Source organism: Xenopus tropicalis, chromosome 1 (assembly GCF_000004195.4).
Source record: "Xenopus tropicalis strain Nigerian chromosome 1, UCB_Xtro_10.0, whole genome shotgun sequence".
Classification (NCBI taxonomy): Eukaryota; Metazoa; Chordata; class Amphibia; order Anura; family Pipidae; genus Xenopus; species Xenopus tropicalis.
In genome coordinates this window covers 101,927,323-101,943,894 of record NC_030677.2, presented here as the reverse complement: position 1 = coordinate 101,943,894, position 16,572 = coordinate 101,927,323, and the positions used below count along the sequence as shown (strand labels likewise).

General features: G+C 39.1%; 1 protein-coding gene across 6 annotated transcripts in view; it reads right to left on the bottom strand.

Moving 5' to 3' along the window:
- Positions 1-777: 777 nt before the first annotated feature.
- acsbg2 (acyl-CoA synthetase bubblegum family member 2) overlaps positions 778-16,572 on the bottom strand; it is a 31,549-nt gene continuing 15,754 nt past the window's right edge. For 2 of the 6 annotated variants that reach the window (XM_031895903.1, XM_012956737.2), the window contains exons 3-15: positions 15,109-15,230; positions 10,069-10,316; positions 9,853-9,941; positions 8,967-9,087; positions 8,557-8,637; positions 7,967-8,116; positions 6,449-6,625; positions 5,821-6,002; positions 4,983-5,216; positions 4,637-4,854; positions 3,450-3,589; positions 3,120-3,366; positions 778-2,518 (exon numbers count right to left, since the gene is read on the bottom strand). In XM_031895903.1, the coding sequence (XP_031751763.1) occupies positions 2,406-2,518; positions 3,120-3,366; positions 3,450-3,589; positions 4,637-4,854; positions 4,983-5,216; positions 5,821-6,002; positions 6,449-6,625; positions 7,967-8,116; positions 8,557-8,637; positions 8,967-9,087; positions 9,853-9,941; positions 10,069-10,316; positions 15,109-15,230 (2,122 nt within the window). In that variant the 3' untranslated portion in view covers positions 778-2,405. 6 annotated transcript variants of the gene reach the window in all.

Sequence of the window (16,572 nt, the reverse complement as noted above, 5' to 3'; positions counted from 1 at the left end):
AGGCCAACCACTAGAAAACTTATTGGATATGACTGACCTTAATAATCATTAGCTCATCTTACAGCTCCCTTATGCAGGCAGAAATTGAATTAGCTCAGCACTTGTGGGGGTACAATATTTAGAGTTTCTGGCACAGGAAAATGAATATCATTCATTGTGCACCCTGCCTTGTTCCCTTGCCCCCTAAACACATTTTGAAAGTGCCAAGACAGCAGCAGTGATACGAAGGAGCATAACCACACAACCTGCTCTGTAGGTGCACAGGGAAGTATGTTATTTAAAGCTTTCTTATGAATTTAGCCTGGTGTCTTTAGTGCAGATTTACTATACACCCTAGGAGTTTGCTGTCGTTTATCCATTACAGCAGATGAGGGTAATTGGTCCCACTGAGCTGCATGGCTCAATATCCAAAGGAACAGAGACAAATGATGAAAGTAGAAAGTGCAGGGCATATTTTCTGCATTCAACATCCATCTCTGTCCCTATGTATATAAGGCTGATGCCACACATGGCGTAGGGCTGATTTTTTCGGCAAGCGTTTTTCCGCTTGCCGAAAAAATCAGCCCTACGCCATGTGTGGCATCAGCCTAAAGCCATGGGGCTTAGTGGAACAAATCACTTTCTACAGGGAGGTGGGGTTGAGCAAGATACACCTGGTGTAAACCCCCTCAATGGCAAATAGGCACCTAAGCACTAACTTGTGAGAATTTTTTTTTTGTGTGTACATTCTGAAGTAACATATAATAAGCAGAAAGGAAACCCAATCAACTCATGGAGTTGCTTTTATCAGATATTTATTCATTAAGGAAAAACATTTAACAAATTCCCAAAAATTAAAGACCAGCAGGAAATCTCCTTTCCTATAATGGCCACAAAGACCCCACTTTGTGACTAGTGCATGAAATTGCATGGATAAATTAAACCACTAAATTCTATTGGAATGCTAATCCCTCCACATCGGTCCTGGGTATCCTCTTCTTAGCAGAACAGCGACTAATGACAGATTTGGGTTTCACTTTGGTAATTGAGTCTGGGGTGGCTCATTCTTTTTTTTATCAAGTATTTTCCTTTCCAGCTCAGAACAAAGGCTGCAGAGAGCAGAAATGACCTAAATAATCCAGGTTTACAGGAATGCAACAGACACACACACCCACACCAGAACATATAGAAAAACCATGTATGCAAAATAAATACAACAGAAATAGAAACAAGGTTTAGCAGATACTTCGACTCCTGCTCACTGAGCATTAGAACAGCCAATCAGAGAGAAAGCCACAAACACGCAGCAGATTCCTTTCGTTTTTATAGAGTTGGGAATCTGCAGCAGAAATGTATGGCAGCAATACAAACCGGATCTTTGGTTCTCACTCCTAGAAGTCAGGTCTGAAACACCCATTCAGAAACACCCATTCAGTAGTTACAGGGTCAGATTTTTAGTGAAAACGACATCATAAGCCCGTTGCTTTGTGGCCAACAGTCCCCTTTGTATATAAATATATTCCCTAGAAACCTGCAACAGACTTCAGGCCTCCACCAAAGAGATAAGTGTGTAATAATGAAGCTTGATATGTGCCTAACCCACGTGCGCATTGCATATTCAGTCAAGATTGCGTGTCTATTTCAGGTGCTATAATAAAACCAATATAAATAATGGAGAGTGCAAATCAAGGCAAGATGTCTGGAGTATAAAAACACTACTTGAATAATTTAAAGATTCGGCCCTAATTCCATTATACATTCAAAATATAAATTAAAAAATGCAATAAATTATTCAATGTTTTTACCTCAAAATTAAGATATAAAAAAAACATTTACTATATTTACTATATTTTCCTATGCTAGATATTTCACAGCCTCAGCAATCCTGAGTTGTATTGTGTCACTGCCAAACACAATACTCATTTTGGCTTCCGTTCCTTCATTTCGGATAAAGCACATCCTACGTCAGTAAGCGCAGTTTGCTGGCACAAGGACAGCGGGTTCCCACAAGTCTATAAATGGCAGAGCTGTTGGGAAGGTCCATCTCAGTGTAGGACACGGCTGTGCTGGGATCATTGTCAGGAGCAGCTTTTTAGGAGGCGCCTTGCACTGCATTAGCCAATAAGGATCAGCAGCACTGTGGCCTTAGACAAGGATATGTTGGAGATCCCCTTCGCGAGGCACTTAGTACATTGAGCGGAATCTGATTTTTCACCAGCACCCTTAATAACCTGCTCTGTGAACAGACTTCCATCAGCGAAGAATAGTTACATGTGGTGATCTTAGATGGAGTGAAAGGAAAATAGTTTTGTTGTTTTCAATATAAAAATATTTAGGGGGGGGGGAAAACTTGCGCTGTTTTGCTGGATTCCGGGAGGTAAGCAAATTGTGGAGGAGAGTGTTGTCTATGTGCCAACAAGAAGACCCTACTTAGGAGGGGGGATGTTTTCAGTGGGGGTTACTGCATCCTGATAGAAGCTATCAATTTGGTCTTTGTACATCTTTGCCACCACTGGACGTTTTAACTTCATGGTGGGGCCTGGTAAGGAAAGAAAAGAATACATATTACTCAAACAATAATCTCCCTCTTAATATTATACATAATTATACAGTATTGCCAAAAGTATCCTGGACACCTGCCTGCCCACTATCTCCTTCCCGACCCAAGGGTATATGAAGGTGTCCCTCACTTTGCCGACAGCCTCTACCCTTCTAAATACTTGCCACTAGATGTGCCCACTACACTGTTGGTGGGATTTGCTTCTGTTCATACAAACACCGATGTTGGACGATTAGACCTAGCTTGCACTTAAGTGTCCAATTCATTCCACAGGAGATCAGCTGGGCTGAGGTCAGACCAGACAAGATCTTTCGCTCTACACTTCTCAAGTCAACACCACTGCCTGTGGTAATGCTGAACTTATGTTCCTGCCACATAGCTTGTGCTGCCTCTAGAGACAGTTTGAAATTAAAAGGACATAAGATTTCTTAATATTAGTGCTCTTGGTTTCAAAATGAGATGTTAAACAGGAAGGTGTCCTAATACTTTTAATAGCCAATGGACCTATTATCCATATCTATAGTTGCTACATTGCTTTAGCCCTCCGTTATAAGGTTTTACTAAGCAATCTTGTTCTCACCCAGTTCTCCTCCAGCGATAGAAAAATCTTGGTCAAGGATAAGCCACTTTTGGACCTTCTGCGCATTTGAGGTTGCCTTCTGATTTACTGAATTTACCCCATCCTGGATTGCAGCATATACAGCTGTGTCTTTGCCCCCGACTATGTCGGATACCAGTGTGGCTTTGCTGCCAATCTGCCGACAAAACTCAATGGCTTCTGGAGTGAGCTCATCCTCTGGTTCCCCTGTGTCTGCATTCACATTGCACTGAAAGAAAAAGCAAGACTCCTCATTGCTACAAGTTCCCCTATGGTGTGCTGTCATAGTGCATCTCAAAGCCATGTTAGTACCTTAAGAGTAAGAAGCATGGAAAGGAATTTCTTCTTGTCTCCAATCACCATGGCATTACTGATTATTGGAACCTGCTCTTTGAGGGCATCTTCAATTGGAACTGGTGGAATGTTCTCTCCACCTGCTGTAATTATCAGCTCTGAAAATGAACAACAAGATTCAGTTTGTACATTTGATAACAGCATAATCCTACCAGATAATCTGATACGAAGAGTCCACCAATCATTAGTGACCATTCTTGCAGAGTATGCCCGAGGGGCGCACTGTTCAACTTTACCATTGCACTCCCTTCCCTTCTGCAGGTAGTTTTCTTGTGGCTCTTACTCATCTCTGATTTTAATGCTGCTGCTTCTGATCTCCCTCCCTGACAAGCAGCTGCACCTTCCAACCTTATCCCCCACCTTCCCTGCCCCCTCTTTCAATCCATCAGTGCCTGCCGACCCCTTGGTACTGGAAAACTTGCACAGAATCTGATTTGTTCACTTCTGTAGTTTTAAACTATATCCACAGCACTCTTCATAGCACCGTAAAACACTAGAGATACACGCAGTCAAATCAGATGCATTACTAATTTTTACTACTGTGGGGTCAGGTTGTTGATTGGCTTATCAAGTGCATATGTACCCTGATGCAGAAAACTGTGCTCACATAGGATGAGCCAGAACCCACCAGGGTTTCCCCTAGTGTCCTGCTGGGCCAGTCCGATCCTGGATGCATTACATGGCCTAAGACTTAAGGTGGCCATACACGCACCGATATTATCGTACGAAACCTCGTTTCGTACGATAATCGGTGCGTGTATGGCATGTCAGCGAGCCGACCGATATCGCAGGAAGCTGCTGAAATCGGTCGGCTCGCCGATCGGCCAAGTTAGAAAATTTTGATCGGGCGCCATAGAAGGCGCCTGACCAAAATTCTCCCTTCAGAGCTGAATCGGCAGAAGGAGGTAGAAATCCTATTGTTTCTACCTCCTTACCTGCCGATTCAGCCCTGAATGGTGTGTGGCGGATCTGACGATGTTTCGTGCGACCGACGGTCGTACGAAACATCGTGAGATCGCCACGTGTATGGCCAGCTTTAGATAAGTGTGCAAAACACTGAAACATTTAGGTATTAGTGACAGACATTGCACTCATATGTGTTATTCAGTCACAATTTATACTTCCGTACATTAGAGAAATTGTACCTTTGATTCTTCCGGTAATATACAGAAATCCATTTTCATCGTGTTTTCCAATATCACCAGAATGCAGCCAGCCCTCCTCATCCAAGGACTCTTGGGTTTTATCTTCCATGTTCAGATATCCCATAAAGACATGACGCCCCCAGAAAAGGATCTCCCCACTGCCATCATTATCTGGCTGATGTATTTTTGTCTTGCACCCTGAAATGACTTTCCCACAACTGTAAATGCAAGAGCATATAAATAAATATCAGAGTAAACAAGCTGCCAACACAACATTTATGGCAAAGAATATGTTTAGCAAAGTCAATGTGAACAGATTTTAGGCTGTTATGGCAGCAGAAGATACCTGGTGATTCTGAAGGCATCAGGCAAAGAGATGGTATGCGGGCCAGAACTTTCACTCATCCCATAAAGCTCATAAACAGGAATATTGAGGCTCAGGAAAAATTCTAAGGTGTCCTTGGTGATGGGGGCCGCCCCTGTGTAACACTTGGTGCACCGGTCCAGTCCAAGAGCCTTGCGGACTTTTTTGAAAACCAATTTTTTTGCCACGTGATACTTCATTGGATGAGGTGTTGATCTGTGTTTAGGAACAAAATCATTATAAATCCTGCTTATCTAAAAGCTGTGCCACCTTTTTTAAAACATTTTAGTTAGGGTAATTACTGTTAATAAGGAAGTATTTGACATTTCAACTGCAATAACTTTTGAATGAAGCACCCCTTCAGAAATGGCAAGCAACACATTTTACTAAAGATGCAGAAAATGTTGCTGAATTCCAGCACATTTTAGAGCAGGGGTCCTGTTGGGGAGCCGGACTGTAGTCCTCAAACTAGCCCCCCCCCCCCCCCCCCCCCCACCCCCCACCCCCCACATCCTTAAACTACAGCCCGCTCTTGTGAGGGAAAAAAATAGTCAAATCTGAATTTGTAAATTAAATTTTAAATGCAGACACATTTTGTGCAGAGGATATTTCCAAATCCAGAAATACTGGATTTGGTGTATCTCTAAAGTATATTATTAAAATCAGTTTGCCATAGTCATAGATTGTCCTATTGTTTATTTTAGGAACTCTTTTTAGAATGTGGGTGCTACCATCATAATTGGGTGCTGTGACTTCAACTGTTTTATTGGCATAACCATTTTTTCTTTTGCATTTCCTATGTATATAAAAAGATCATTACCCATTCATTTTCTTCAGATTTGTCTCTAAGCCCACACCTTTGGCCCAAGTTGCCACCTTTCGTTTGATTGTAGATGACTTAGCGCCAACAGCTTTCATTTTCTCCTGCATTTTCTCCCACACTCTTGGAACACCCATAAAGGCTGTTGGCCTTACCTCACGCAACGTGTTGGCTAGCGAGCCCTAAATCAAGGAAGAACAAAGGTGTTTGTATTATAAGGAAAAAATGTTCAACTGCTCACTATTACAAACAATACTACTATACATTTTCACTCTTTATATTTTCAGTTACTTTAATATAAAACTTCATTATCAGTCTATAAAGATTATAATAACACCACAAGCTCAATGTGCAAAGCGTGTGGTTAGGTATTGCCTAATTAAAACAATAGGCAAAAACTATTATTTACATCATTGCTGAAAAAAGGTGTCATACTGTCCCTTTAAGAATGTACCAAATCCAGCATTTCGTCCAGAATTTGTCTGAAATATAGGTATATGCCTAGGTATATATAAAAAACAAATGAACATACCACAAATATACCAAAGTAAAAGAAAAGTGAAAATAGCAAATTAGCACCTATGAGAAAGCCCAAGATAGTGGGGCCAAACTAGGTACAGTAAATTACCTTTAGTGCATCCGGCTGAGCAAAGTAAGTGGCCCCTCCATGCTTCATGGTCAACCAAATATCTATCATCTGTGCTGCAATGTGGCTAAGAGGCAGATAGCTAACCACAATTTCCTGCATATCAGTAGCTTCTCTTAGTCGCACAGTCTTTCCTGCTGATGCTGCAGTCCAAGTGATCTTTAAAAGACCAAGAAAAAAAAGGATTTTGTTAACACCATGGCCAGCCTGAGAACACTAACTACTATACTATAAACATCCAGAAATCACTGAATTACGGAATGCCTGTCTCCCATAGACTCCATTTTAATCAAATAATTCAGAATTTTAAAACGGATTTCCTTTTTCTCTGTAATAAAACAGTGCCTTGTAATTGATCCCAACTAAGATATAAATAATCATTATCTGGGGCAGAACAATTCTATTGGCTTAAATTAATGTTTTGTTGATTTTTTAATAGACAAGTTATGGAGATCCAAATTACGGAAAGATCCCTTATCCGGAATACCCTTGGTCCTGAGCATTCTGGATAATGGGTCCTATACTTGTACTAACTTATTTTTGGCATTATTCGAATAATTCCACAACAGCTTAATAAAACAAACATAAAACAAGATTTATATGATATGATGGACTTGCACCATATTAACTAAACTGCTGCATAAAAGGGGACAAAGCAAAGATAGAAAGTCACCCAAGTTATTAGTCAAGATCAGTGGTCCCCAACACTTGGCTTATGAGCAACATGTTGCTCACCCCTGGTCTAGATCAATGCTGTCCAACTGGCAGCCTGAACACCACCAAACTCTGCCTGCCCTAGGCTGCCTGTGTGCGCCCAACTCTGCCTGCCCTATGCTGCCTGTGGGAAGTGAACCTGGCCATAGTCATTATATGGTCCCTAAAGTGTGTAATTATAAACTGAGGGGTTGCTGTGCTATCCACAGGGGAGGCATATGGATTTAAGGGTATGTCTTAATATAACATAATAAACTTCTATTACATATGAATGAAGGGTGATATCCCTGCAGTGAGCACCAGCCACTGTCCAGAATGTGCATTGTCCTCCTGGCTAACAACATTCAAAACCAACAGTAATATGGCAGGAATGTATAAAGAAAAAAATAATTATTTATAAAATACTTGTATAAAGATATACCAAATTACTTTTATAAACTATAGGATGGTAAAATGATTATTGAATGTATATGTAAATAAGGGTGGTGGCTTCTCACCTTTAATGTTTGGCTTTCTTAAAATGGAGAGAATGGTAGGAGAGCTAATAGCTCAGCATTTAAGAGGACCAAGAAGCAGAATGATTGCACTAACGATGTAACCAAATGCCCTTCCCGGTCTGGAATACCCCAATCTGGTGCAGTTTTCATCAACAAGAGCACCAGTCCAGTGTATCAGTCAAGCTAATGCAATCACAGGGGGGTGCCTAACATTTGGTACCCAGAGTGATTAAATATTCCCTTAAGACTACTGCCTCGCTGCTCAATGAAAATTCCCATATTCACTCACATTATCATGGCTTAGCATTACTCCTTTAGGCTGCCCTGTGGTCCCAGAGGTATAGATGAGGGTGCAACACTGATTGGGCTTCTGAGATGAAATTATCTGGTCTAGCTGAGAGTCTGGGATGTCTTTTCCCAGCTGCATGAACTCTTTCCACTGCAAGAAACACCACAGAATTAGATTCACAGAAATAACAGGATATGTGCAAATAGCAATGCAGAGAGTTAAAATACACTATGGTGGTAAAAAGCAACAACTGCAATTATCAAAGGCAAAAAGTGCAAAGATTATGTTTAATTGATTGGACACGAATCAACCACAGAAGAAAGAGACTTTCCCCACAAGCACTAATGTACTAGAATAGGGATTAAAGGGAGAATTGTGGAAGTGGTTTTCCACCATTGCACCACCAATAATCTCAGCACTATGCATCAGCAAATTATTTCTTCCTCCTATAACTTTAAGACTGTGGGAGCTATACAAGTCAAATTGTGAAAAAAGCTGGAAAAGAGACAACCGCTCAAACAGGCATTTGCCAGGGAACCTAACAGCAGGATATATTTGAACTGAATTAAAAAAAAAAAAAAAGTACATACTGTATACAGGTTAGGCCTCTTCTCCTTCAGCTCATCCTTGTATTGGATGATTGCCTTAAGGTGTGGCAGCTGATCCTGAATCTAGAACAAAAAAGCATTATGGATTATTCACACTAAAACACAATATGTGGAACTTAGTACACTAGTAGTAAAATGCTCATTCATGGAGAGTAGCCATAAAATTAAAATGTTCCTGGATTGTGTCTACATTATATTTACACATAAATGTTATCCTTCTGCATATGAGCCTTGGTCAAAGGCCTTACAGCTACATGTAATATAATCTGTGTATAAAATGTGAGCTATAACAGCGAACAGCAGGGAAAGGAGGGTTATTTCATTATAGGGTGCTGAACACCGATAATGTGGTAAGGTATGTGCCAACTCTACTCTGCACACACAATACTAACCTGAAGGATTTTTTGAAGTTGTTTCTGATTCTCCACCACAATGATGTTGGCTTCACAGTTCTGTGCCACATAATGGCAAGCCTCAGCTGAATTTGTGGTATAGATGCCCACAGCAAAGCCACTGAGGAAAAAAAACTTGGATGTTACTCAAATTTCCACAATAAAGTGGTAGCAGGGGAAATTGTATGGCTTCTCTGTGGTACAGAAAAAAGAAATGACCCTTTAACAAATTCTTTTAACCAAGGTTTTTCACCTGCAATAACCATGGATTTATCTTATCTCATTGTTGATAAGATAAATCTGTGGAATTAGGCAATAATATCTATTACTTAGCATTGCCCCAAACATTCCATCCCTTTAGATAGAACTGGCATTGTCCCAAGAAAGTTTATAATTGTTAGAAGTTTAATTTAACAGAGCTGTTTGGCCTTTTAGGGCAGTGACACAGGGAGATTAGTCGCCGTGCAAAAAAAAATCTGCCTTGAGTGGAAACTTCGGGTGACTTCGGCAAATCGCAGCACCGTGTATGCCATCCCACCTGCCATTTACATTCTAGCCGGTGGGATGGCATTGCGGGGAGATTAGTCGCCCGCGACAATGGAGATTTGTCATGCGGCGACTAATCTCCCCAAGTGTCACAGCCCTTAGATTGCCATTTTTAAATTTAAATGTAATTAAAGCTACCATTCTCTGAAATCCTCCCTGAAAGCAGATCCGGTGAGTTGCTAGGCAATATGCAATAACCATTCAATGTGTATCCCAAAACCCATAACCCTCCAACTTTAGTTAACACATTTTACTGCCCTTTTTCTGTACACTAATAATATTACTATTTAAACACATCAGCAGTCTATATTTCAATGTAAAAATTTCTAGTTTGACTTACCCAGCAAAAATAGCTCCCACATCTGCAATAAACCATTCTGCAGAGTTAAACCCCAGGATGCCCACACCATGGTATCTTTCCAAACCCAACTGTACAAGAAAAAGGTGGTATGTTAGAAGCAAAGCAGAGACAACAATCATTTCTATTATTAAAAAGGCTGTGCTACAAGTAAAATGATGAGGAATGCCAGAGAAGGTTTAGAATTAAGATATATACCTTAAGGAAACCTTTTGCTGCTATTCTGCACTGCTCATAATATTGCTCGTATGTCATTTTGTGCCACTGATCTCCCTGCTTAGATGCAAGGGCCACATAATCTCCATACTTCTTAACAGTGTCTTGGAACAACTGGTGAATGGTAACAGGGGGCAAGCTGGCAACACCTGAATCTTCCATTCGCAGTTCCACTGCATTGTCCCTCCGTGTTGTCCACAGCTTCATATCAGATGTTGACAGATTTCCTTCTGGAACAAAGCCAAAAGTTTAAAAAAAAGCACTGGCTTTATAAATTAAACCATCAAAATTTTATAGAGAGTGCCCACAGTTCTAGGTCAGCTGATATCTCACACACAAGGTGAATCAAGTCGTAAACCAAGTTTTCCCTTTTAACCATGACACCACTGTGTGATTAGCCAAGGACAGCCTACACAAACAAATGACCTTACAAAATAGACCTTTAACAAAATCAGGCACCTCCTGGCTTTTAAGTGACTTCAATGCTATAACTTCTCATGATAAAGTATGGAATAGGAAGTAAAACAAATATTTTGTACATCATCTTCCTAAGACACATTTAACACATTAAGTGCCATCATTATTAGTAAAACACATACTGTAGTTCTGCTAGATTTGCCACATCATTTAAAAACTGAATACCTATGGCTGACTGAGGCTTGTTTCTAAGGTAAATCAGATTGTTTACATTTGCAAATATATGGCAGAATTTGTATGGTATTAATGGGAAATCTTTACAGGAATGTTAATATTTTTATGGTATACTTTTTTTATTCTTGAATCAACAAATGTATTTTTTTAGCTGTAATATTGGTGTGTAGGGAGCCATCTCAGTGCATTGTGCCGGAGTCTGAGCTTTCAGAAGGAGCCAGCGCTACACATTAGAACTGCTTTCAGATAACCTATTGTTTCTCCTACTCTCATTTAACTGGAGGAGTCAGAGTTGGATTTTTTACTGTTCTGATATATACCACAGGTGTCAGGGAGGTCCGACGTTGCTACCTTCCCATTGTTCTGCTGGTCGGCTGCTGGGGGGAAAGGGAGGAGTTAATATCACTCCAACTTGCAGCTCAGCAGTAAAGTGGGACTGAACTTTTTCAGAGCACAAGTCACATTGCTGTGGCACCCTGGGAAATGAAGAATACAGCTAGCCCCATGTGAAATTTCAAAATTAAATTTAAAAAAAAAATCTGTTTTTAAAAACTTTTTAAACACCTTTAAAAATTGATCTCAATGCAGGATTCTGCTGGAGAAGCTCTTTAAAAAAAAAAAAAAAAAAAACAACATCTTTTCCCATGACAGTATTCCTTTAAATAAGGAATGTTATCTTGCAAAGAGATAAGCATGCCTGCACACTTCTAGTTATACAATTACCACATAACTAACTCCAATCTCTTCTGTAACAATTTTGCTAGCTAATCTGCACGCTGTAAGATTTATTGACTGGATAACAGGCAACAATCTGTGGGGGGAAATTTTTGGAGTAAAAGTGGTGGAAAAACTGGTGGAAAACATTTTCTCCAGATTCACAAACAGAAATCCGCCTAAATTCCGACTCAACCACCACTTTTCTGTTTTTGGCGAAAGAAAGACAGTTTACAGACACTTGTGTGAATTTGTCGTTTAAACGACATTTATACGATGTTTTAACGACATTTTCCCCCAACATTTTCAAAATGGAGTAAAGCTCGGTGTAACTCTGTTTGATCAATTCTAAGCTCTTCTGTTTTGTTTTGTTTCACACAGACTTCATTTCACACCTAAGGTAGGGGCCCCATTAGGGGATCTTTAACATATTAATGGGGATTAGCAGCCTATCGGGGGACTAGGTTTGATGGCACCGACATATTTACTAACAGCTAAAGGCAAATTCATAAAAAAAAATGTTGGGAAAATGACAAAATCTGAAAACTCTGTTTAAAAGACAAATTCACAAAAGTGCAGATAGAGGTTTGTGAATTAGGTGGAAAATCCAACAAGTCTTTCTCCACTTTTATTTTCTCTCAATATCACCACTTTTGTGAATTCCTTCCTGCTGATTGGCTCAGATCCATATTCCTAAGGGGGGGGGGGGGGGAGTGAGTTCTTAGCATTCTTGAGGGAGGGGGGAGCAGGAGAGGGCAGAGAGCTGCGTGTCTCTGGCACAAGAAAACAGACACAACAAATCTTTTAAGAGAAGTCAGTGCAGCTTTTCTGTGAGTGCTTATGGCTGTACTTACATAGACCTTTCTGATAAAGCTTACTTAGTTCTTATTTTCTGGGCTTATCCAGGCTAGATTGAGAGGATATTATGTCTATCTGTACCACACTTAAAAACAGCATTGCATTAGAAGATATTGTCCAAGAGAAAGTGTAAGCTGAATAAGTGAAATGGATCAATTATCAGTTCAACCCACTTCCTTTATTGAAGATGTTATCCTGGCAACCTAACTATTTCAGTTAAATGTAATGGGTGCACAATTTACGTTGCCAGGAGATTGTTTCTTGTACCTGTTGTTCAAGTCTGACAGTTTACTTGTTCCTGGTTATAGGCTTATTTGTTTAACTCTAATAGGACGACAATTTCAGTATTTACAAAGGAACTAGTTATACAACTTTAGTTACCTAGCTATGCTTTAGCAAATAAAACAACAGGCTGAAGAGATTACAGTACTATAATGAAAATGAAAGAGTTTGATGTAAACAAAGAAGCAGTTTTTAAAGAGGCACTTTTATTAAAATGAGAAAATAGTCTATTTTCTTATTTAGATAAAATAATTACAGTCTGTACCATATCTGGAATAATGGAGAGAGAAATAGTGAAGGGTAACTGCACCCAACATATTCAGCAGTACTGTACATTTAATGCAATATACACCCCAACATACAATTAGCAATCAATATAAAAGGCAAAGAGGCTCAGTAGAGTCCTAGTGAAAACAGGACTTTTAGCAGCTCAGTCAGCTCAGCCAAAATTGTATGCCTGACTCCTTTTAGACTGAACACAAGTATGGTTAATACCCATGTTTCACCAAATAAGTGGCCATAAACCGCACATACTCCGTGTTAAGGTGATGTTAACCACCATTGTATGCCTTTAACACACGGTATGTGCCTCACGATACCACAGAGTTGGATTAGCAGGTTCTTAGAGAACATTTTTCAGTAGAGCTACTTAAAGGGGACCTGTCACCCTAACAAATAATTTCTAAATTCTTTTCTATTTTACTAGTTGTGATGGGGTAAATTTAGATAATAAATTGTTTGTTAGTCTTTAAATGTTAATTTTACTGGCCAGTAATTTAGTATTTCAGTATTTAAGTCATTCATTCAGTATTTCAGCGTGTAAATAGCTATGTGTATAATCTGTATATATGTGTGGCATATATGAAAAGTGGAAATGAAAGTGGAAACTTTGCAACAGTATTAGCTTTGGTTAACAAACCAAGGCCTACTTTGTTTGAAGCATGAGCCTCAGCTGTGCTGGAAGTATGTTTTAAATGGCACTGAAACAGCTGCTTATTGAAAGCTATGTTAGCCACAAGTGTATACATAAGTGTGTGCATAAAACTTTGTTTCTATACAGAACATTTCAATTGCTTGTATAAAGTAAAGTTTCATGAAGCACTTACCTGGAGCTCTCAGAAAAGCCACTTCCTAAAGGGGTAGGCAGCCTCTCTGAATGAGTATATATAGAGTAGATGCTGACCACCTGGGGCCAGCATAGAGCAGTCTGGAGGCTATAAAAGCTGCAGACTGGTTTCTTTTGGGAGTCTGTGTTAAGCCTTTGTAAGAGGCAGTTTTAGAGCTCCAGGATTGTGCTTGCAGGGTTACTGTTGATTCCCTGCTGGTAAAAGTGTGTATTGTACCTTTGCAAGTACAGGTATAGGACCTGTTATTCAGAATGCTCGGGGCCAATGGTATTCTGGATAAGGGGTCTTTCTGTAATTTGGAACTTCATATCTTAAGTCTACTGAAAAAATCAATAAAACATTAATTAAACCAAATAGGATTATTTTGCATCCAGTAAGAATTAATTATATCTTAGTTGGGATCAAATACAAAGCACGGTTTTATTTTTACAGACAAAAAGGAAATCAATTTTAAAAATCTGAATTATGTGATTAAAATTGAGTCTATGGGAGACAGGCTTTCCGTAATTCAGAGCTTTCTGGATATCTGGTTTCTGGATAATGGATACCATACCTGTACTTTGTGGTTTTTCTGCATTTGCTAAAAATAAAGCACAAAATTTCCACTGAAGATCTGTCTGGCTACTGAACATGCACGCGCCCACTAACACTAGTCAGGTAAAAATAAACTTCGCTTATACTGTTTAAGTGTATAAATCTTATTTCCATCAGTCTCAGAATTACATCACAGTAAGCAGGCAGGTGCCATTTTGTGAACAAGCTTTGCATTATTCTTATGATCTTATAGATCTTATGTGCCAGAATGGGGTACGTTATGCCCATGCCCATAATACACAAATATAGACCGTGAAAAGGGAGAGGGAATGAGAAACGGGCAGGGACATCTAGGAAGTACTGAATGGAAATTGAAACTAACTGCCTGCCCTGCCTCTCCTGCAAGTTTATGCAAGTTTTAATGAAAAAAGAATTGGGTTTCAAGTTTAATTTAGAAAAGGACTTTTATTATACAGCTTTTTATATCTGGGTGACAGGTCCCCTTAAGAGCAGTAAACGTGTGGCAAGCAAAAACTTTCCACTACCATCGGGTAAAAAAAAAAAAAAACCTGCCTGCTACAAATGGGAATGGTGTGTAAATGTTTTGCACAGTCAAATTGACATTTTAGTACCTAAAACAGAAACTACAACCAGTTAAATATACAGGGTTGTGTTGTGTGCAAAAAAAAATTTTGCGACCCAGTAGATTCTCTTGTAACTCAATCTCAACCTTTATTACCCACTAATATAATACTAAAGCAAGACTGATCACATTACTTAACTGTACTGCAAAACTATATTGTTTGAGTGCTAAATGTAAGACCCCACAAAGGAGACTACATGTGGGAGTACTTACCAGCTGGATGTAGCATGGCAGCTGCAGAGGTAATCTCAGTTACTATGGGATTCTCACTGTTTTTTCTTGTGTTGGTAGTGCTGTTGTCAGCAGAAGACTGCATGAGAGCTTCTTCAGTATAGCTATTAACAAGGAAGGATGGTAAGTAAAAATAAAATCACTTTTTTTAGGTGTACAGAATTGCATAAGTGCCCCATACAGGAAGCTGTGATTTAGACCTGCTTTACACAATTATTACAAAATAATAATTTCACAATTTAGCTATTGTTATTGTTACTATATGAAAACAAAAATATGTGAACCTTTATATGACCTTGCAAAAGTTATTTATCTTGCAACTATGGTTCTTCCAGTTCTTCTAGTAGTAGAGTAGGGTGAGCATATAATTTACAAGGGGGCCTTTCTCCTAAAAACCTTTTTTTTTTTTTTTTGCATAATGAAAGAGAATTTAATTCTAAGCAACTTCCCAACATTCATTAATCACACAAATTCAACAGTTTTAGCCATTTCTAAACAATATAGCAGAATGCAGCTAAATAACAGACCTGGCGAAAGGATTTCTGTTTCAAGAATTGAAACCTGAGAACATAAAGTAATAAACAAATACACATTTGCAGTTGTCTACACTAATTTGTAAATATAACCAACTGAAAGATGTTGTTGATTAATGTATACTATAAAGTTAGAATTATATTAACTTTCATTATGCAAAAAAACTTTTTGGGTGAAGTTCCTCTCTAAAATAGACTGGAACAATAAAGCATCCATCAGAGGACATAATTTGAATTTACAGTTATGAAATACAAACTCATAAAATGTTATGCTTTTTTTCATTTTATGATTATGAACTTTTTGAAATGTATTTTGCTTCTTTACAATACAGAGTTGTAATTGCTATCTGGTTCCAAGGGTAATAAAGTAATAAAGCAATTCAATAATAGCTGAAATTCCAAGTCAAGGAATTGCAGAACACTATTTTAAAAAGTACAGTAAAAAAATGGACTAGTTACAAGTTGTCTTAGGTGATGGCACCACATATAAACATTTTACATGAAAACCATGGAAAACATATTGCCTACAGCAGATACTGCTTAGAAACATTTGCTTCAGACATTAATTCAGACACACTGACTGCCGTGGATTTCAACATTTTTACTATCAATACACCAAGTGTTCGGACCTTACCAGACAAGATTTAGGAGTCTCCACACATTCACAGATAAAATTGTAGGAAGTGTATGGTGGCCATGCTTGAACCTTATTCTGCTGATGCACCATCATGGATAGTACATGGTGCATCAGCACAAGGAAATGAAAAGGAGTTACCTTCACATGCTGCTGCTTGAATCATTCAGGCTGTGGACCCCAGCACCATTTCTGTTTAGGGTGCTCAGAGGCTGCCCCCCCTGCAAGATCGCACATATGCGCATCCTTTTAGCTCACATACTGAGCAATGGGGAAAGG